Source organism: Ischnura elegans, chromosome 11 (genome assembly GCF_921293095.1).
Source record: "Ischnura elegans chromosome 11, ioIscEleg1.1, whole genome shotgun sequence".
In the NCBI taxonomy this organism is placed as follows: Eukaryota; Metazoa; Arthropoda; class Insecta; order Odonata; family Coenagrionidae; genus Ischnura; species Ischnura elegans.
The window spans coordinates 57,278,283-57,299,406 of NC_060256.1; the positions used below are offsets into that span (position 1 = coordinate 57,278,283).

Here is a 21,124-nt window from a genome sequence, read left to right on the forward strand (position 1 = left end):
ACACTCCGGGGAAAATCGACAAGCATGACACATTTTTTAGTCACACCCATAACCAATTTTGAGGGGGCTCGGGCCCCCTTAGGCCCCATGGAGTCTGTCCCACTGGTGAGTGGTAGTAAGGAGGGGGTGATAAGCTGTTAGGGGGAAGAATTTTAGGTAACTGGGGAAGGAAGAATATATGAGTTGTGAATAGAATTTAAGGGCTTTATTGTGAGTTGAAGAGGGAAGGTCATTTTGGAAGGATGGAGAAGCCCTGGTAATGTGCGAAATGGTGAATTCAATTGATTCGGCTTTAACTTTGTGAAAATCCATGTTGAAATGAAAATGTACCTTAACTGGTAGAAAACCTTTAATAATTTATAGTGGCAATAACTCATCATCCACTATTTAAACCTCTACTTGAATTTAGAAGAATATACCAATCAGTGGATGATTTAATGTATCAAAACACATAATCCTTTGAACAGTTTTTTAGTCTAGTTACTTACAAAAAAATATTATAAGAACCATTTGACTTGACTCGGTCTGGTCTATTCCTGTATTGATTTTTTCACTTAAAGTGCACTCGAGAGTAACTCTTATTATGGAATACTGCTGGTCAGACTTGCAGTTACTTCCAAAGAAATACATCAGGTATTTTGTTTGTGGATGGAATTTGGGAAGCTTCTAACACTTAGAACCTCCAACTAAATCTACTAACGTTGCAGAGGAATTTTTTTCACTTAATTCGCAGATAGTTAGAGGTGTATCCATTGATTGCACCATTACTGTTGTAACTCTGAGCAAGATGTGGGAGCCAAATTCTTTGGGATATAAGGTGACAGGTCAATTCATTACAATATAAAACAACTGATGTCATGCTTAACAATTTATTGCAAATAAGAAATCAGAGAGGAATATTCAAGGAACAAATTCACAGAGCATTAAATTAATAGCAACAATGATTCCTTTCATCACAGACAAAAGCAGATACAAGGAAAATTGTCAAAATAAATACATCATCACCTAATAAAAATAGATTTGTGGTAACCAACCACGGAAAACTCAGTTGTGAAAAATCTTATGCCAAAGGATATCTCATCATTATTAGTCACATTGACAAGCTACCACCATTATAGAATACTGCATCAAAATACAAGTTACTAATAGACTAACAATAAGATTCATAAAAAAATATGGGCTAACTGTATGTTCATGATTAAACAACCAATTATTATAACATAAACAACATCATCTCACTTTATCCAATCTTATTTGATTAAAAAAATATACACACAACTCCTGCCAGATACTATATAACAAGTTCCATAATCATCTGAGCAACACATTCTGAATTCTCAACTTCGACAAAAGAATATAATTGTATTTGTGCTTATCATTTATTATATAATCTCAGGCTTTCGGTGAAATTTTAAAAATCTTTTTTTATGCTATTCTACTACAGTAAAACCTCTCAAATGAGGCCACTTCTATTCAGAATTCACCCGTCTAAATGGTCATTGGAAAGATTTTCCCCATCACCTCCTGGCAAAATGACTCTCTGTTTGGAACCATCACCACTCGCCCAAATAACCATTTTATTCTGTGCATCTGTGCTCTACAGATGTTATACTGAACAGTAGAGATCTGATTATCCAATTTGTATTTGGCCAATTAGTCATTAGATTATCCACCAATCAGGTCCTTAACTACTCCCAACTCTCCCATTCAAAATTTCATACCAGTTCCTGACTGAAGTCAGATCTGGAACAGGTAAGAGATAAAGCTCCAGTTTGGAAAAACATATGAAACTGTTGTTCCTGATCTGAATCAGATTTAGTACTGCATTTCCTTGTTTGTAGCTAGGAAAAACTGGTATTACGTTCTGTATTATATCCATACATTCCATATTACCTCGCAACTGTTACAATGGAAACAGAGCACTATACAGTCAAATTTAAGAATTGGAATTTATTTCTGATAGGGTTCCCAAACAAAAAAACAATAATGAATAGTGTTTGTGATTGGATTGCTCCTCTTTTTTGATTATCTGTTTGGAATTCCCTGACATAACCACGGATAATCTGTGTCTACTGTATTAACATGTGAATATTTAATAAGCACACAATCTGTCCACACATTTCCACGTAGTCAAACTTACAAGGAAAAAAAATATAATGAGATGAGTAACACAGAATATCCTGGTGACAACACAAAAATATCACATGCGTACATGCTAAACTTAGTAATGGTAACAGTACTCCTAGGAGAAGTGAAGCACTTTAAAAAACATGAAGGCATTAACATTTAGCGCAGTAGACAGTAGGTAGATGAGGATTTCCACAAGCACAAGAAGTATGTATATTAGAAAAGACAGGAGGAGGAAAACTAAGAATTGAGGGAGAGTATAGAGTTTACTGTCATAAATACAAGAAATGGATGTTGAATCCAATGAGGGGAGAGTAAATGTCACAGGGGTTCATTCACAAAGTGCAACTAAGTTTCAATGGAAGAAGCAAATCAACTGATTTCGGGGTTACTTGGTGGAACAAAGTTATATTCATTAGTTATTCAAGTATTTTCAATGATAGACCAAAAATATACACTAAGTACTGTTCCACAAACTTTTTAAGTAAAATAAGTGGTGTCTATGCTCTGAAATGTGATGAGTGTGAAGTGTTCATCAGTCAAACAGGCCGTAAATTTAAAACCTATGTTGATGAACATAAAAGGAGAGTAAGATTGAAAGACTTCAAGTCACATTTTTCTAAATACTTCATTGAAACCAGCCAGCCATAAGTGTGATTTTAACATCAAATTTTTACATGTGTTAGACAAAAGTGTTTAACGGGATGTAAGTCTTGACATAGTATCTGATCTTTCTGTTTGTCTCAACAATGATGCTATAGCCATTGAAACTAGTTGACTGCATTACAAAAGTTTCCGTAACAGTACTTTGTGTTTGCTTTTGTTATAGCATGAATATGAAGAAGGCTTAAAATCATATTGAAAAATCTGTGCATTAATCGTATGGAAAAATATCCAACCATCAACTACAATGGCATTTATCTATTTTAGTTCATAATTAATAGAGAACTGTGGTTGCATCATGATTTTTAAATGACTTCCTTATACTAACTACTACCACAAAGGTCAAATAAAAAGATAGAGGAAGACATCAAACTGAACCTAAAAACTATGGCCAGGATTAGAAAAGGATCGAGAAAAAGAACTGGTCGAAATTTATACATAATATTAAACATATTTATAGAGTAAAAGCTGCACAACTACTGAAAATATATGTCAACAATGCAATAAACTCTGCATCAGTTGGCCATATGATTTTTGAGGGGCATCTTGCACCCCCTTCCCTACAGTCGAGCAGGCAAGAGTTGTACCAAGGCAAGAGTAAAGGATAAAAGGGGGACAGGGAACAAGGTTGCCAGAGATGAAAATACCTGCAGTCAGAGAAGAGCAAAAGTATTCAGCAAAGAAAGGGTTCGAAAGACCCTGAATCCATGGGTGGATGTGCAAACTTCAGTCTCACGGCAATTATACCACATACATAAATAGATTCGTGTTGTTAATGTGGAGGTATTTTCTGATGAAAAAAGGATGATTAAGATGGTACCAGATGCATTCTTCATTGTATGACTCTGAAAGCATATTTCTAATCATATTAGTTCATACACAGGTCCTGTTTATATTTGGAGATACTCAGCTCTTATACAGGTACTGGGATTTACATTGTTTTTAAATTCCTAGCAAACAATTATCAACCCATTATTTTTATGCTGTTAATGTAACAGTTAGCGTGATTTCTATGATGGCATCAACCAGTGGCGTAACTATGCTTTGGGGGGATGGGATAGCCTGGGATGGCGATGGGGGAGGGGAAGGATGTATGGGAAATTTTTGAAAAATGACATGCCTGGAAATACATTTTACATCATTTTGGCACTAAATCTTTAACTTTAAGCAGATACAGTAACTACATGTCAAAACTAGACAATAGCTTTGAATTTTTCTTCTCCGAGGCTTTGGGGGGGGATCTATCCCCACATCCTGTAGTTACGCCTCTGGCATCAATAATAAGCAAGAGAAATGCATCCCTCTGACTTGTCAAACTCTTCGATTTCACATAATTACAGAGATGTTTGGTGGACGATTGAAGTGGATCGCAGAAATACTAACTCTTATATTGCAAATTGAATACCCGATGACACAGGCATTAAACAAAAACACTAGGAAACGGACAGCTCAGAAACTAAAATAAGCTGCAATTATTGGTGGATGCCCTCACCAGAGGGTTAAAAGAGACAATGAGAGAAAGGCTATTTCCTGGTATTTTTAATGATTCACATCCAAGTGACAGCATAGCATGGGAACACAAATGTGTGGGTACTAAACAATTGGCTGACTGTCATTTGTGTTTGCCAATGTTCTCCACCCCTTTCCTCTGACAAGGGATAATTCTGGCTGGCTCGACTATAGGCCACAGCTCCGGTCACAACGGAATTACCCATAATGTTCATGTAGGACATATAGTGAAAGAGACCTTGTAGATTTGCAATGAAACATACAAAAGCTTCACTTGGAAACTTCCATTAAGAATGTGTAAATGAATTAGGTCTATGTATTCCATGATCATTGTGACATTTGAAAAAAAAATCCTTTTTTGAATTACTATATGTCCATACCAACATTACTGAGAGGAAGGAATCAAATAAGTAGGCAAACATGGAAACTAAGACATCTTACATCCCTTCTTCCAATACACTCCATATACATGTAACATTACATAAACCCTTGCATTTGACGCTAATTTGTACTTAAAATCACAAATTACTAGTGTATGAATATTATTCTCGAAAGGGAGAGCACACAGATTACATTAAATTGTTAGGCCTTAAAATCTTTCTCCTCTTCTATCCTAGAATACATATTACCCAAAATTTATCTTCACAGAGCACATAAAAATTCTCACACTCATTCTTGATACTGAGAAATGCCTCCTCCAGGATGACTCATACTATAAGACATCCTAGGGATAGGCACAGTATTCTATTCCCATGAATAATATAATGTGTTGTTTAGTAATCTCTAACTTACAGACCCCTCTCCCTCTAGGCCATAATTCTCCTGGAACAATATTATTTATGAGGGGTTTTCCTGTCATTTTAAGACCTAAGTGCAGCTATAACTACAAAGAGAACGTAGGTATACCTAGGCAAATATTTGTCACATTTCCAAAGGCCAAACAATTTTCTTTTACAGCAAAAATAGATACAGTATACTCAGATTTACAATTAAAATATATTTTGCAACAACATTTATTGTATAGATTCCACAATGAAGTATGTTATTAAAAATTATATCGAATGAGGTATATATTTTGTTACATAACTGCAAGTGCATTTGGTGGTATAAAATAGATAACATATGAGCTATCATGGAATCACATGATATTAAATGTTATTTCAAGAGCATTATAAATGGGGGATGTATTCAAGAATGTAGACAATTAGTCATCAATTAGTATTAGAATATGTAAGCAGAAAGTCAATGGGTACTCTTCAAAATAGATATTTTCAAGATTTTTGGAACTAATGCACTTGATTAGAGGACTCTCATAAATGTAGGTATATGTAATTCCAAAATAACTCATTTGAATTCTGAAAACTGTCCAACACATTGAAGCCTTAAGTTTGGTGAAAGAGGAACCAGAACTAAAGAACTGAGAGGAACTCAATTATTTACTGAGTTAGCTAATTCTTACAGACAATTGACAGAAAAGCATCAATGGTTGGTTATATATTCTAATTATTCATGACTTATAATGTGGTAAAATTTTTTAAGGGTAGTAATGAATTTCTTTTTAACGTAAGTATGTTTCTTCAGTATTGACAGTAAATATGGCTAAGAAACAGAAATTTAAAGAAGAATAAAAATATCATGATGACAATTTACTATAAATGTTTTACTTAAGAATTATCGGTAAAATAAATGGAATTTGAGGATAGAAAATTATAGCCAAAAATAGATACATATTTAAAGTTAGAACAATCATTTCTATAACTTAATAATAACAATTTTCCAGACAACCATGAAAATTAGTCATCCATTTGATTTTGGAACCAATAAAAATGTTTCCCACCCCAAATTTTTAAAAACATAAATCTTCTCAAATACTTATAATGTTAAATTCAGAAGATTTAAGGGGTATCGCAAAGGTGAACATTTTGATTCAACGGCAAATATTTTTCTGGAAGTCAAAGATATAGTTTGGCACTTTATTGACATCTCTTTGAGACCCCCCTTATGCATCTATCACTGTTTTAAAGGTTATGTAGAGCAAATCTTATCTTTAAATATAAGTTATTACAGTCATATCACTTCTCAGGCTATAATTGCACTGGGGTATTAATGGAAAGATATTCTTCAGGTTAATATGACAATATATTACACCAATCAATCCTAGTCATACAGTCTTTCCCTATTATCATTTAGCCAACATATGTACCATCATTTAGACAACATGTAATATTGGAATGGCTGAATATAACAAAAAATATTATGGATTAATCACAATGAGTAGGATGGCTATTTTTCAGCAGGTACTTCAGATTCACACTTTTGCTTACCTATCAATATTAATGAATGATGTTTTAAATTCCCAATACAGCTTCAAGATGTATTAATTTAATTTTAGAAAGAAATACCAATTAGATTAACACATTTTTACTGAAAATCAAACTATAAAAAGGCTAGCAGTCAGTCCCTCTGAAATTATGTACATTAATAAATAATAACCTTCTGGCAAAGTAACACAAGGGAAAAAATTAGCAAAGTGGTCCAACAAGGATGCTGCCTATTGACATCACACTTCAGTGTGGTCAAGGTGAGGAAATAAATAAATAAGCAATGAATCAAGGTGAATAGAAGAAAATCAACATGCTACACTTAGAACATGATATCACTACTGTAGCAAGAAACCAGAAAGATTTGCAGAAGTACAAAATGCAACTAAGAATTGTCAGAAATATAAGTATAATGAATTATTTGTCAATTTGTTATATATTTATCTAGAAACTTCAAGTATCTATAATGCACAACTGCTAGTTCGCCCAACAAAGGTTCAGCAAACTACCCAAAAAATTTATATCTAAAGCAATATTGTTGGCCATATTTCAAAGACAAGTATACATCATGACTTTGAGTAGAAAATGAAGTAAAAGCAAAGATTTATGGAAATACATAATTGAGGATTTAATTGACTCCTTTTCAATTTTGTCTCCCAAATAGGGGTTCGTCTTAGATTTAGGTAAACACATACGTGAATTTAAATAAAAAAAAATGATATTAACTAAATGAAATTACTCTGATTAATAACTAAATAATTCTAATGATAATATTATTTTAAGTGATTGGTATTAGACAAAAATCAAGGGCCATTGTTGAGAACAGCTCATAACCTTCATTTAAATATAATGTTAAGTATGTTAGCTGTTGAATAGTTTTTCATTATCACCCCATGCAAAACATTAAGCTTTGATGATGCCACATAACTGTCTATTCCTTGAAATGCTTTTCCTTGCAAGATAAATTACTACTCCTAATCTCCTATGTACTTTACACCAGCTAATGCTGCAGTTTGTCATTAAGGATATATAAAATCATTTTTAACGACCACCTAACTTTTTAAAAACACATTGCTGCCAAGAAAATTTGGCAAGTAATATATTGAACCACATATAATATCGACACCTATTAGCATGCAAACAACCTGTAGAGAACTTGAGTATTTTTCATAGTCAGTCATTAATTGAAAAGATTTATCTTTAGAGGTGAGCACAATAAAATCAAGTTACAGCAGATAAAATATTACCACAAAAATACATGCTAATGGTGGCAACTTTGAGATACACATCTAGGAAGACTGATTAAGAATGATGCACAGCATGAGATCAAACTAGAGGAATGCACATCCAAGAATAAGGAATAACACGGCAATGGGGAAAACTATGTACACAGACATTCTTGGATGGCAGCTCGATATAAGGAGAGCTCCTTGAGGCCCTCCTATTTCATCCATTACATCTCTGTCTATCCCATCTCGGTGAGGGATTTCCACCATTACAGTTGCACCAGACAAGAAGCCCACGGAAAAAGTACACTCTGTAGCATTTACACATTTCTCACTACTATTACCACCATTTTCACTGCCATACTCATAAACAGCTTTCTGGATATCAAAAGTGGCATGCATGGTGTTTGTCACAATGTCATTATCACTATAGAATATGTAATAATAATAGCCACTTTCCACTATATCGTATGCAAAGCGAAGGCTGTTCTTCGACTCCTCTCCACCATTTATGTCCATGCTATCACTAGCAACATCTTCTGTGCATGTCTCTGAGGGCTGGAATGATCGTTGGTGCTCAATGAGTCCGCCATAGCATTCCTTTAGCCCAAGCTCAAAACTGGAGTCCGAGTCTTCTGCACTTTCTCTTTTGATGTAACCAATCGCATTTCCTCCATGCTTCAGCCCTGTGTCCACTAGCCTAACATCCTCCCTCTTCTGCCGTCTCTTCGCCCTTTCCCCCCCATCACCATCTTCCTCTTTAGCTAAATCCCTGCTCAGACGCTCTAAGCGTCCAACTCTGGACTCTCTAAGATACCTGGATGAACGCCGCCGCCGGGTTTTGGTCCCTAGACCATCAAAGTCCCTTTCTTTCAACAAGCCCAGCTTCTTCAACTTCTTCTTGTGCCTAATTACTTCAGATGGGTGCCCAGATGTGTCTGTACCACCTCCTTCACTGTCATTGCCTAGATATGATCCTGATTTTTGCTTGGGGTGCCGCTTAATTCCCTCATCAAGGTGTAGGGCTTCAATGTCTCCCTGACCAGATCTTTCCTCATCATCATCATCATCTTCATCATGTTCGTCTTCATCATCATCGTCTTCATCATCATCGATGTCATCATCGTCTTCATCATCATCGATGTCATCATCATCATCATCGTCGATGTCATCCTCTATCTTCTGCTTTTTCAATTTCCTTTTCAAGTTCTGCTTTGCCCCAGCATTGCCACCAAGACTAGGTCTAACTCTCTTCTCAAGCTCTGGCTCTCCAGCCGTTTTTCCCCATCCTTCTTCCCCACCCTCATCAACGTGAACCATTCCTACTTCCTCCATTGCTGGGTCTGTCTCTCCCTCGTGTTCTGGCAATGCCTTCTGCCTCCCAGACACTCTCCTACTCCCGCCTCCATCAACTTCAGGGCTCCTAACACTACCCTCAGGCTTCCTCTCCTGCTTCTTTTCAAATACCATATGAAAATTATTCTCTTCCGTTTGTTCCTTACCGCCAATGCCTTCCTGCTGCTGAATCCTCTGCCTTGAGTTGTGTTGAAGGAGGCCACAAGTCTTCAAATTCCTCTCTCCCCTTACCAGCATAACTCGTCCTCCATCATACCTGTGCAAAAAGTACATTCACTCATCATTTAATTTCACAATGATTTACTTCAAAGGCATTTTTACACCTAAGATTTTTTTGTACCAATGAGTGCACCAAAGAATTTATAACCAATGATAAAGTATAACTGCCACAAAGGACTGACAACACCTTCACTTGATGAATGCAAGAAGACAATTTATTTTGAAAATCCAGGGCAGATAGTGATCAATATTTGCTTTACACCGAGAACTCATTAATTGGAAATAATTGAATTATCTATAAGCAGTGCATAATCAGTTCTCACCACAATTGCGCTCTCTGTTGAATGAAAAATCAATAGGGCTGCAAAATTTTCAACTTTCCGAGATTCGAGCGAAATAAAAATAGTGTTGGCGGTTGCTTTCAGGAAATGGTGCATAGGTAACATTATCTGCTCGACAAAAAAATGCTACTCTAGATATCGAGATAAATATACTGCTCGAGTCCTTTTGGATTTTGAGCTCAAAAGGCATGAAAAATTCATTTGCTTGTCTTGAGATGTTTTGAGGTCTCCACTTAGGTGGATATAATGTTACAAGGCATTGAGTTATTATGTGACGGAGTAGAGTAATATTTATTCTCTTACATTTGTGGGACAAATTCATTATGTCATGCCACAAAATTCTGAGAAATCTCTTAGTCCTAGGCTTAGAAATGAGAAGTTAACAGAGCCCCCAGCATAAGGCCTATTAATACTTAATGCATAAAGTTCACATATGAATGTGCATTACTTCAAGCACTAGCACATTCCTTGTAAGTTAAATCAAGATATCTCTGTTTTAATGTAGGCCTAGTCTAAATGCCACAATTCTGTTTTTTCTCACCGTTCAGCTAAGAAAAATGATTTTTTTTTATGATCACGAGATATAAAACTGCTAATTTAACAAAGAATACCTCTGCTAGTTATTGATTACAAAAGGACAGGAATGAAAGAGGAGGGTAGTGCCCATATGCTCACTAGGCTGCAAACCTAGCTATGTTGCTGAATATTTCAGTGCAGTCATGCAGTGTTGATATCCCAAATCAATACAGTCCACGACTTTAACACTCGCCATATTTTCCTGTATCTTCCTCTCTCTTTGTTAGCTCAATTCAGATGTATTCTTAGTTGGTTCATGAAATACAGCAAACTCCCGATTATCCGGGTGAACGATGGGGAGAGACAGCACAAATAATTGGAAAACATGGATAACCCAAACTTTTACTTATATACCTTGTAATATTCATAATTTATGTAAAACAAAAAATATATTATTATTTATGCAGTTATTCTGTTATTTTAGAGTGGTCCCCGGACTAATTGAGAGCTTTCTTCACCAGTCCGCAGTATTTTTAGCGGCAATAACAAGGTTGTACTTGTATTATTACTGCTTCATATAAGAACTGGTTTTGAAAACCACGCATCCACGGCTGCGTGATCATGGATACAGAAAAATGGTTTGAACAAATGCTTCAAAACCACTGCGTGATGTCGGAAACAACACTTTCAGGCACCACACCACGTAGTCGTGTCTCTCACTAGTTGCCCGGGTTTCAACTGCTGCGGGATGTGTATCCATAATCACGGAGCACGTTCGCACACTGATTCTATTTTTTTATGAGGATTGTGGAAAATATTGAGCGAGAGTGAAAATGACGCACGGATATACCGCAGCCAGATAATCAGGAGTCCGCTGTATTTGCTCATGTTTCCTTTGCATACTTCCTATCTCCTAACGCAATTTTACTCACTCCATGCAAGCACCTTTTTATTCATGGTGAAAAATTAAAAAGTGCTAAGAATTAAAGACATAAATTCAATCATACAGTTTGTTGGGCCAGCCATTCTCTACAAAGAGCATGGAAGAGAAATGAGCAATATATGAACTTTGCAGCCATTAGATATGTGCCAAGAAGTGACAATGAAAAGTAGTCAATTACTATAGCAATGAGTCATCTCTAGAGCAAAGAAAAAAATGTTTCAACTTTTTTCAAAAGTGGAAATTTAGTGCTACATATTTAAATAATAAAAATTAAATATAAATCACATCAAACTACATCATAAAATTACATCAAAGAGACTTTTTTCAATCAATTCATCATTCAATCAATTTTTGTTTCAAAACAGAATATTTGCTGCACCAAAAATTCCATACAAACTGGACCTAGAAGAGATCGTGGGTGTAACATCACCAGGAAATGGTTAAAACACCTCGTTTTAACATGGGAATACTCCATAAAGTAAGCCCTTTGAACCTTAACTTTATGCTGACCTTGAACAAACCGTGACAACTACTTTGGAGCCTTTAAGAAGATAGAACCCCCAATATTCCAGTGTGTCATCTGGCAGGGACATACTTTTCTTCAAATGAATATATTTCCTGTTGTCACTAATTTTTGGCTCTCCGTCCAGCTTGAAGGCACTGAATGTTGAATTCATCTTGAGACCATGTGCCTGAAAGAAACATTTTTCATAAATATAACAGCAGTCAGAATCATATTGATGTTTAAAGAAGCAGCACTGGAAAAATTTACAGATCAAAGACATTAAAAAAACAAAAAAACCTTGCGGATAGCCAACTCTTGATATACTGATAAGATAAGTGTGAATTTGTAGGAATGATTACTGACACCACATATGTACTTATTTGGGTTAAAAGGTGATGGTAATGACATATACCGGCTGATGTTTTGATTATATTTTTAAAACAAGTAACAGACCTAAACAGACATCTAAAAAGCGAAAATATTGACACATGCAAGTTCAGAGTATTTAAAAAATAACTGTAGATGTTATTTTAAAAATAAATAAAATAACAAAATTCATTATTTAATATCCAAACGAAATCATATCAGGAGTACTTTTTGGGAGGAAAAATAATATCTCAAAATAATCAATTAATTGGTCATGGCAGTAAATATGTGACAAACTTCAACACCACTCTGGGACGTTTGCGGGTACAATTTCATCCTTACCTGACACTCTTCTGATATGAGCTGGGATGAGATTAATTCCTTCAAAAATTTACGTCAGTATTACAACCAGTATCTACATGAGATTTCTCTTTAGAGCTTATCAATGCATAAAGGGCCAAAAGACTAACAAGTAAAAATTTAATTCCATAGATTGGAATAAATGAACAGAAATCACATTTCAAAAATATATTTCTGCGTTAATTCTCTAGCAGCACAATTTGTATGGACTATTAGGTCTAAAACAATTGTATTTATAATGGGTAGATAATGACCTGAAAGAATGAATGTGTGGACATCCTCCGGGAAGTGAATGCAGATGTCATCTATCATTGAAAAGTATCAAATCTATCAACATGAAAGTAATCATGAAAGATGGGGAGGTAAAAAGATCAGATACACTAGACAAAAGAAAAAAACTTGAACCAGCAGAAAATGAGATCTAGAGAATGTTGACTGTGATTAAATCCACCTTAACTGAAGGATGAATCTACTACTACTGAAAATGAACTACTGTACTTAGGGCTGAATCGAGGAGTACATATGAAGTTATGCAAAAAATGAATGCCATGGGCAATTAGCAACCGTGACATGTTATGGGTCCAGGTTGAAGCTGTGACCAAAGGATACTGAGCAGTATTGAAGTATTCATATAAGCATAAGGCATCTATCCATGGGCATACCCAGCGAGAGGCAGAAGGGGCAGCTGCCCCCCCCTGGAAGCAAAAATTGCAAATGTTTTTAAGGGAAATAATATTTTTTCAAGCAAATAATTTTCAAAACAAATAAAGAGCTGTTACAGTTTCCTTAAAATGTTGGTTTCATTCACCTTTTCCATGTTTAAATCTTACCTATTACTTGGACACCCAAGTCTTGCCCCCCACCCCCTATTTTTGATCCTGGGTACGCCCTATTGCATCTATACACATACATTATCTAAGAGCTTTGATGTGTCTTGGGGTCATTCATGAACTACATTGCACCTTTATGTAGAAGGGGTTGCCTAATACCCAGAGAGGAATAGATATCATATGAGTTTATAAGAAGGATGCGTCCATTCCAAGAAAGGTGGCCTGCTAAAGCTAAAAACATTAATTAGAATAGGAGGTTATATTATCTGCAGGCACTTATACAGGGGGTGTCTCTGAGTGAAGAAGCAGTGAACCCCATAGCCCTACTCTCAACAATTTCCTGCAGGAGTGACAACAAACAACGCTATATCTTCCACTGATGCGGCTATGCGATGCTATGAAAAAACTTATTATTTTAATTAATCCCTAATTTAACTGCAAAATTTATTTTCCAGACAAGGAATAATTAAGTTTAATTAATATATTTACATATTAGAATATTAAATTTGACAGTGTCTATTTACTTAATTAATCTCCATGTCTTAATATTTCCAGATATTAAATTTGCATTGATTTTTATAGACAATTTAACTTATTACTTTAATATTTAACTAATCAGTTTCATTTAATTAAGCAAGATAAGATCTATTTAAAAAATATAATAGAATGGGAAAATATAACAGTAATAAAATGCATGCACAATACATGACTCAAAACTGTGCCCATAACCGAGAACCTCAGACTAAGAACTCTAATATAAAAAATAGAGACATAACAGACGAGTTCTTGAGAAAAACATACAACTTATTAAGGCTCTGGAACCTTAAGTGAAAACTGAAGATCGATCATTAATTAAAATACACCATTCAACCAATAAATTACTAGTTTAAACTATTCGCACTCTCGAGGAAGAGGCGGGGCCACGGAAAATTCGATTTACTGAATGTTCTTTTGTACACAAATATATATGTATACATGGCATAGGCACAAAATGTTAGGAAATCTGAGTTTAATGGGTGGTCGAAAAAAATACTAGGTTTGAAAAAAGATTAGAAAACTGCTGTCACCTCAAAGAGGTCCACCAAAATATCGTTTTACCTGACAGAAAACGGACGATATTCCCTCTACTATTTCCAAAACATCCGACTCCGTGACTTCGTAGGATACATCTGCATAAACACTGTGACGTAAATACAACGGGATGACAAGCAGAACGGTCGGTAGAACTGCTGTCAGGAGGCAAAAGGTGATGACTCGCCGTGGACCATGCATTCTTCTGAGCTCTAAAAATGGATAAATTCAAGTAAATTACAAACCATATTACAGAATCGAAAGCCTCAAAACTAAAGCGTCAAAAATGGAGAAAATAAAAAACAAATTCAATATTAATCAAAGAATGATTTAAGACAGAATAAGGATAACAACAAAAATTATACTAAATAAAAAACTTCAGCTTTCTGAAGGAGATGAGTAGAGACTCACAGTTACACTTCTCGGCGTTGACCTCATAAAAATAGATACGCAGTAATGTTGATAAAGCAATACTGAGCTTTACATCAAATAGTAGTCAATGCGAACAGCATCCGTCAAATCAAAATACATTACATACAGATTGAGACACCTTTCACGGACCTCAACCCATCGTAATTCGCGTCAGTTGGAGTTTGGACCAGCGAATTTTGCTTCGCACCCTCGCGCAGAGAAAAAATGAGCAACGAAATAAAAACTTGAAAATCATTAGGGCAATTTAAATTCAGGAAGTAGGTGTTGAATTGAATTTAAAGTTTATCACAGCACTGCCATAGTAAATGTGCGTCTTGGTGTTCATCGTTATGGTCAGAACGTTATCCTTATCTAATTTGATTTCTTTCACAGTGCTAGATAAAGTCCGAGAGATATCCTAACGGCACAAACAGATGGTGAAGTTTATTCGGCATCCGCTTGAGCTGGGAGGACACGATCTCTGAGATTAGTTTTTTCTGCCTTGATGGGTTAAAAAAAATTAAAATACAGTAAAACTCGGAAGTATTATATTTAAAGGTGTTTTTTCGAATAAAATAGAAAAGTATATTTCTGCTTTCAATTATGTGAATGACGTTTCTACATTTAAGTATAGTAAGGTTCCGTTGATCATATTTGCCGTATTTAATTATATATTTGTATACTTCTTGGTTTATTGGAATTTCACTCGTTATTTAAGGTAATAATTGGACTATTAAGCCAATGAAGCAAGAAGTACGTAGTTATACAGAACATCACAGCGTAGGTATTATAATTTTCCAGTGCGTTCAATCGCAACGTCTTCCACCCACGCGGAAATACATGATACTTCCGAGGGTCCTTAGGATAACGATGTATTTTATGGCGCTGAGTTTGCAAGTTGAATGCAAAATATATTCAATGTTTTGTCCTAAATAGCTTACTCCTTTTGACGGAAAAATCGCATCGTGGAAATCTCATTTGGAAATCTTCACTTCATCAACAATGAGAATAGGTAGAATTCACATTTCACAATTAATTGCAGCACTTGAATCAATGAAGATAATAATTTAACGAAAATTATAAATTCTCCTGTAATATTAAGTGTCCTCTTTTCTCTTCACGCCGTATAATATGCTGCGCAGCCAGAAAAAAAAATTCGGGGGGGGGGGGAGGGGGGGGGGAGCGGCAATAGGGAGGAGGTTCATTTGGCGGGGTTGATGGTGCATTTTTAGGGGACACACTTTAGACTATCTTCGAAAAATTACGGAGAAGGGTGGTTGAACCACTTTTTCCCCTTCGATGGCTACCGGTCTCATATTTACGGCTCAAGGCGATCTGTCCTTCCAAGTTTCAGATAAGGTGATGAACAGAGATGACAATCGAAACTATACGAAAGCCAAAACCAGTAAAATTTCAATAGTTTCGTTCCCGAGAGCGAAATGTAGAAACGAAACGAAATGGATTAAAATCCGGGAAGCTACACTCAGAGTCGAAACGTAATCGGAGTCAAAACTAATTCGGATCGACACTCGACACTAAACTAAAACTCTGGGGTGAAACGAAACGCAGATATAATGTTTCGCACCGGAGGAACTACGTGCTTTACCTTCGAACCAGGCCCGTGCTGGACCCCTTTCTTAGGGCGGTGGACACCCATAGCAGGGGGGACACTACCGGGGGGCGCCAAAGATTTCCAGGCTAGAGGGCGCAGCGGGATACGTCCCGACGGCCCAGCACGGGCCGAACTTTCGCTCGAACAGTTTGATTTCGACCCACATACCGAGCACGAAGTATGGTTGTATGAAGTAGAGGTTCAGCCAGCTGCCATTAGATGCACGGGGCACTCATATTTTTACCACTAACAGGAGTACGGTGAACGCAGATTAGTCATTCGATTTTTAAGCTCAATGTTTTTACCTCTCTACAACCTACAACGTAATGGGTAAAAACTATTCCCTCTTTCCCCCCTCCATTCAATTTATGGGGTCTAAACTTAACTATGAACAGCGGAGTTTCGATTAATTTAGTTTCGTTCCCGGGAGTGAAGTTTCGTCCCGGGTCGAAATTAAACTCCTTGGTGAATTTAATTTCGTGCGGGAACGAAACTAAACCTAGGAATCTTATTTTTGTTCCCTCGTTTCGTTTCGGGTCGACATGAAACATTTTCGTTTCGTTTCATTTGCCATTCCGGGTGATGACATGATGCTGCCGCAATCGCCTACCAAAATTTACTTTTCTTTTATTTCCCTACCACCGAATTTTACTATTGCCATCCATTTTAGGAATTGAAATGCGTAATTTTGGAGGTGAGCATTATAACCCCTCCAAGTTTCGCTGACTTTTTCGAGCCAGCGACCCCTAAGTTTCACAGTATAAACCCAACGCATCCAATCACATAATCCTCTGACGCCGGGTATTGGAGTCTTCTCTGATTGTGAGAGTTGCCATTTCGTGGCTATCGATGATTACTGTCATGGCCTCCTTTAATACTTCATTGTACTAAAGGAGGCCATGTACTGCCTTCAGCCGTCCCTGTCACTTCCTCGTTTGTTTGCATTCCATTCACCGTAATGTAATTATAATCTGATTTGCGTTTTTCTCCGAGAAAAAAATTGCTTATCTATGTATAACAAATAGTTCTGACGATTCCCATATCCCTGCCTTATGGTGTTGGGAAAAAGATCGCCTAATGCACATAACATGAAGACAAACAAGAGAAACTACGGCGTTCGCCTTAAATATTTAAATAAATCACGAAATCTAAATAGTCATCGTTTGCGATTAATTTAAATCCTAAGTAAAATGGCCTACCTTTACACATAGCGCTGTTCTTGTAGCCTCGTCCACCAGACTGCTTTACTTTTGAACCGACCCTGCGCATGGCTTGTGTGAGATCAGAAGTTCCTCTAGGTAATTAGCACGGTCTTTGTCGACGGGTTGTTGTTCTCGTTGCACTTAACATTTACCTCGCTTCGCATTACACATCCGCTTAGCTCGAATGTCTCCACAATAGGATATCGTGGTTGAAGCAATCATCTTCGGTCTTTGAGAGCATATATCAATGAATTTATTCAACGCCGTCCACTAAAAACTTGGTCAGTGTTACATGCATAGACCTACAATGTGACAAAAAGGTGGGATTCACTCATTTTTTAGCCATGAAAGCCATGCAGAAAATTACATTTCATTATGCTTCCTCCCTATGAACGTGATTTGACTTAATACTGGTCTATGTTATCAGTATGAGTGATATATAAAGATGTTATGTTACGCAGTCACATCAATGGATTCAGTGCTTAGACCGGTAAATGATTTTTCCTTCGTGAAAGTTTCTCGGAGTGTGTACCATGCTCCTGAAAGCTAAATCCTTAAATTATATGGACTTCGAATTAATCTACTCGGGGAATTGACATAATTACAGTTTTCTTCTGAGGTATCACAAAATATAAACAGGTGTGGATAAAGAAAATCATGCTGCGTTCGTATTATTCAATATTCGGAAAATGAACGGGACGCCGACTAAAATACAGTATGAACCTTACCAATTGCTGTAATGAACACATTGGTTTCTTTAGAGTGCTCAAATAATTCATATATCTGGGGATAAATCTCCTTTCATCAAGGAGCATCACCAGCTGTACGTTACCTAACGGGATCATTGTTATATATTATTATAATTATGATAAATACAATTCATTCGATTATGGTATTCGAGATTGGAAAATGACGTTACAGAAAGATCGCTCGGAGAATTATTTTCCATATTTCTGACGCTTTCCATTATTATACATATGACCGCTATGGATATACCTTCAACTATCCAAGTCGAGGCGCACTTGCTCTCCAGGATGAAAATTGGGATTTATTTTTAACTCCCACTCTAGAATTTCGAGTCAAGGTTCCTAAATTTGTGAATTGAATCAAAATATAACGGAACACTTGTAATGGAAGAGTATCAAACCAAACCAATGGCAGCATTCTCTTGGTTCAAAAAAGGGCTCTCGTCGCAAATCTTTTCCCGAGGGATGCCATACCTTTTATATTTCCAAAACTGAGTTCAACGCAAATTATTTTGCACAGGTGGCTGTCCGATCGAACCTGCTGAAAAAATGTGTTTTACACGCATTTTTGAGAATTCTAGATTTTTAAAGATATTTTAAAGATATTATATTGGCCGAAAACTTATTTCAATATTTCAATTCTCACCCTGGTTACGAAAATATAGTTCAGCAAGTACATTTATATTGGTAATATTGGAGTTAACATGCTAATTGTTTGTTGTAGAATACGAATTGTCAATTTTTCTATTATTTTTTTTGGATTTTTTATTCATTTGAACATTTGTCCAAATTAACTAGACGTCGGTACTTGAATAATAAAATTAATAAGATACTTTCTCATTGGCAGCATGACTGTGAAAACTCAGTGTACGGTGAATTTATTAATGCACAAAAAGGGGTGATATGTTTTCTAATGACATTTTTTCCCAAATCAGCGATTTTTCTATCGAAATATTATTTTAAATAAATGGATTAAGGTGCTGTATGCTACACTCTGAAAGTTATTTTATTTTGGCAAAATACTGAAAAATCACATAAGATACTAAATAATGAGAAATAATTGGCCAAAAATACAAACATTGCAGGTGTTATCCTAAAACTGGCAGCGGAAATGCATATTATGCTACTATTACAAACCTTCTTTTCGGCAGAGGTGGAGTAAAAATATAAAAAAAAACGAAAATCCCTACGTAAAATGCATTTTGTTAAGCAGGTTAGAGTGGAAAGCGTCTAGAAATGCAAGAAAAAAATGCTTACCTCATACTCAGAGAAACAGAATAGGTATTACACCCCTCGGGAACAAGAATGGGACGTAATCCCTTATCTCATTTTTTAGGCTACTATACTAGGCTAGTACATACAAAGATTATTTCCGGAAACACGTAAATTTTCCTGCTCTGGTGTAGTCACAGAAAAATGTCGGTCGATTTTTAGTACAAATAAAAAGCTCGAATTATCAACAAAAATCGAAATTTGAACCAAAAGATTGATTAATCTAAAAAATCGACGGTTATTTTTACAGAGGTTATCACAAAGGCACATTTATTATTCATTCGAAAAACATTAAAAATACACATTTGAGTTGTAGAAAAAAATCAACTTAGGACACATGCTTGAATTATTAGTAGTAAAAATTTACACATGCACCAACATTTACGTTTTGGGATCACAGCTTGAGAAAAGTCGGCTTCCCTAAAATTTTTAAGAAATATCAACTGAATGAGATGCATTCTTGTTGACTGGGGGCGGGCATTTCCAATTTTGCCGGTCTTAGAAAAAAGTCTTTCGCATAGGATGGATGACGTTATCTTATGCCGTTAGTGACGCTGCTGAGATCGAACGAAATGGCCTATAACCAAGGAGGTTGTAAATGTCATTATTACAATCTCCTTGTCTATAACGAAGGTGAAAAATCGAGTTTGGATCAAAACTCGAAGAACATGGTGCAATCTCGCGTTCCTCGGTCTTTCACAATGGGGAACATGCATGGAATTTGTTCATCATCCTAGTTAGTCTCACTGAATAGAAAATTTTCTCACGAGTCCAAATATATAAGCCAAAACTCTCCTAGAACTCCACAAACGTCAATAAATGCTAATTAAAAATGCTCGAATATCGCTTGAAGTCACGTGACCTGAAACGCCTTCTGCCGTCATCGCACGGTACACCATTCACTTCGCTAAGATAGAAGAGTGTTAGAGGCTTGAATGCAAGATATTTAAAGTAAAAATTGCAATTATTGTCTCCAAATTTGCATTTGAGCCCTCGCAGATCGATTTTCTATCCACTTCCGCAGTCTGTCATCTGTGGATACCGTTCCGTGACGTCACGCACCGATGACGTCGTGTTTTCAAGCAGCCGATGAAGATCAATTTTTAAAGACTCATAACTCAGCTAAAAAGCATCATTGATTCGCGAAATTTTCGGCGAGTACATTAGAGGTAGAGGCCTTCTTATTCCAGTACTTTAAAAAAATTGTGCACGTTCCCCATTATAAATCGATGTTCGATTTTAATCGAAATCGACTTTTCCGTCGCTACTACGGTGGAATCACAACCATGCTACATAAACTGCCAGAGAATTCTGCAAAAGTCATACAATTTTGGCTTATTGTGTGAGTGGCCACATTGCATCTGTGTACAGTGGCGTAGCCAGGAATTTCGTTTGGGGGGGTCCAAAAGCAAGGGGAAATTTTTTGAAAAACAGGGTACCAAGTAATGGGTTTTAAACTAATTTTAACACTTTTCATAATCGAATAAACTGCATTTGTTAAAATAAATATTTTGAAATTCATGATTTT

At 36.2% G+C, this 21,124-nt stretch overlaps 1 protein-coding gene across 3 annotated transcripts in view; it reads right to left on the reverse strand.

The window, feature by feature from the left end:
* Positions 1 to 4,157: 4,157 nt before the first annotated feature.
* The window catches only part of LOC124168517, an 87,819-nt gene continuing 70,852 nt past the window's right edge, over positions 4,158 to 21,124 (reverse strand). For 2 of the 3 annotated variants that reach the window (XM_046546843.1, XM_046546842.1), the window contains exons 3-5: positions 14,381 to 14,565; positions 11,732 to 11,913; positions 4,158 to 9,458 (exon numbers count right to left, since the gene is read on the reverse strand). In XM_046546843.1, the coding sequence (XP_046402799.1) occupies positions 7,952 to 9,458; positions 11,732 to 11,913; positions 14,381 to 14,565 (1,874 nt within the window). In that variant the 3' untranslated portion in view covers positions 4,158 to 7,951. Of the gene's footprint in view, positions 9,459 to 11,731; positions 11,914 to 14,380; positions 14,566 to 14,764; positions 15,084 to 21,124 lie in introns of those variants that run through there. The other variant, XM_046546844.1, reaches the window with a different exon arrangement.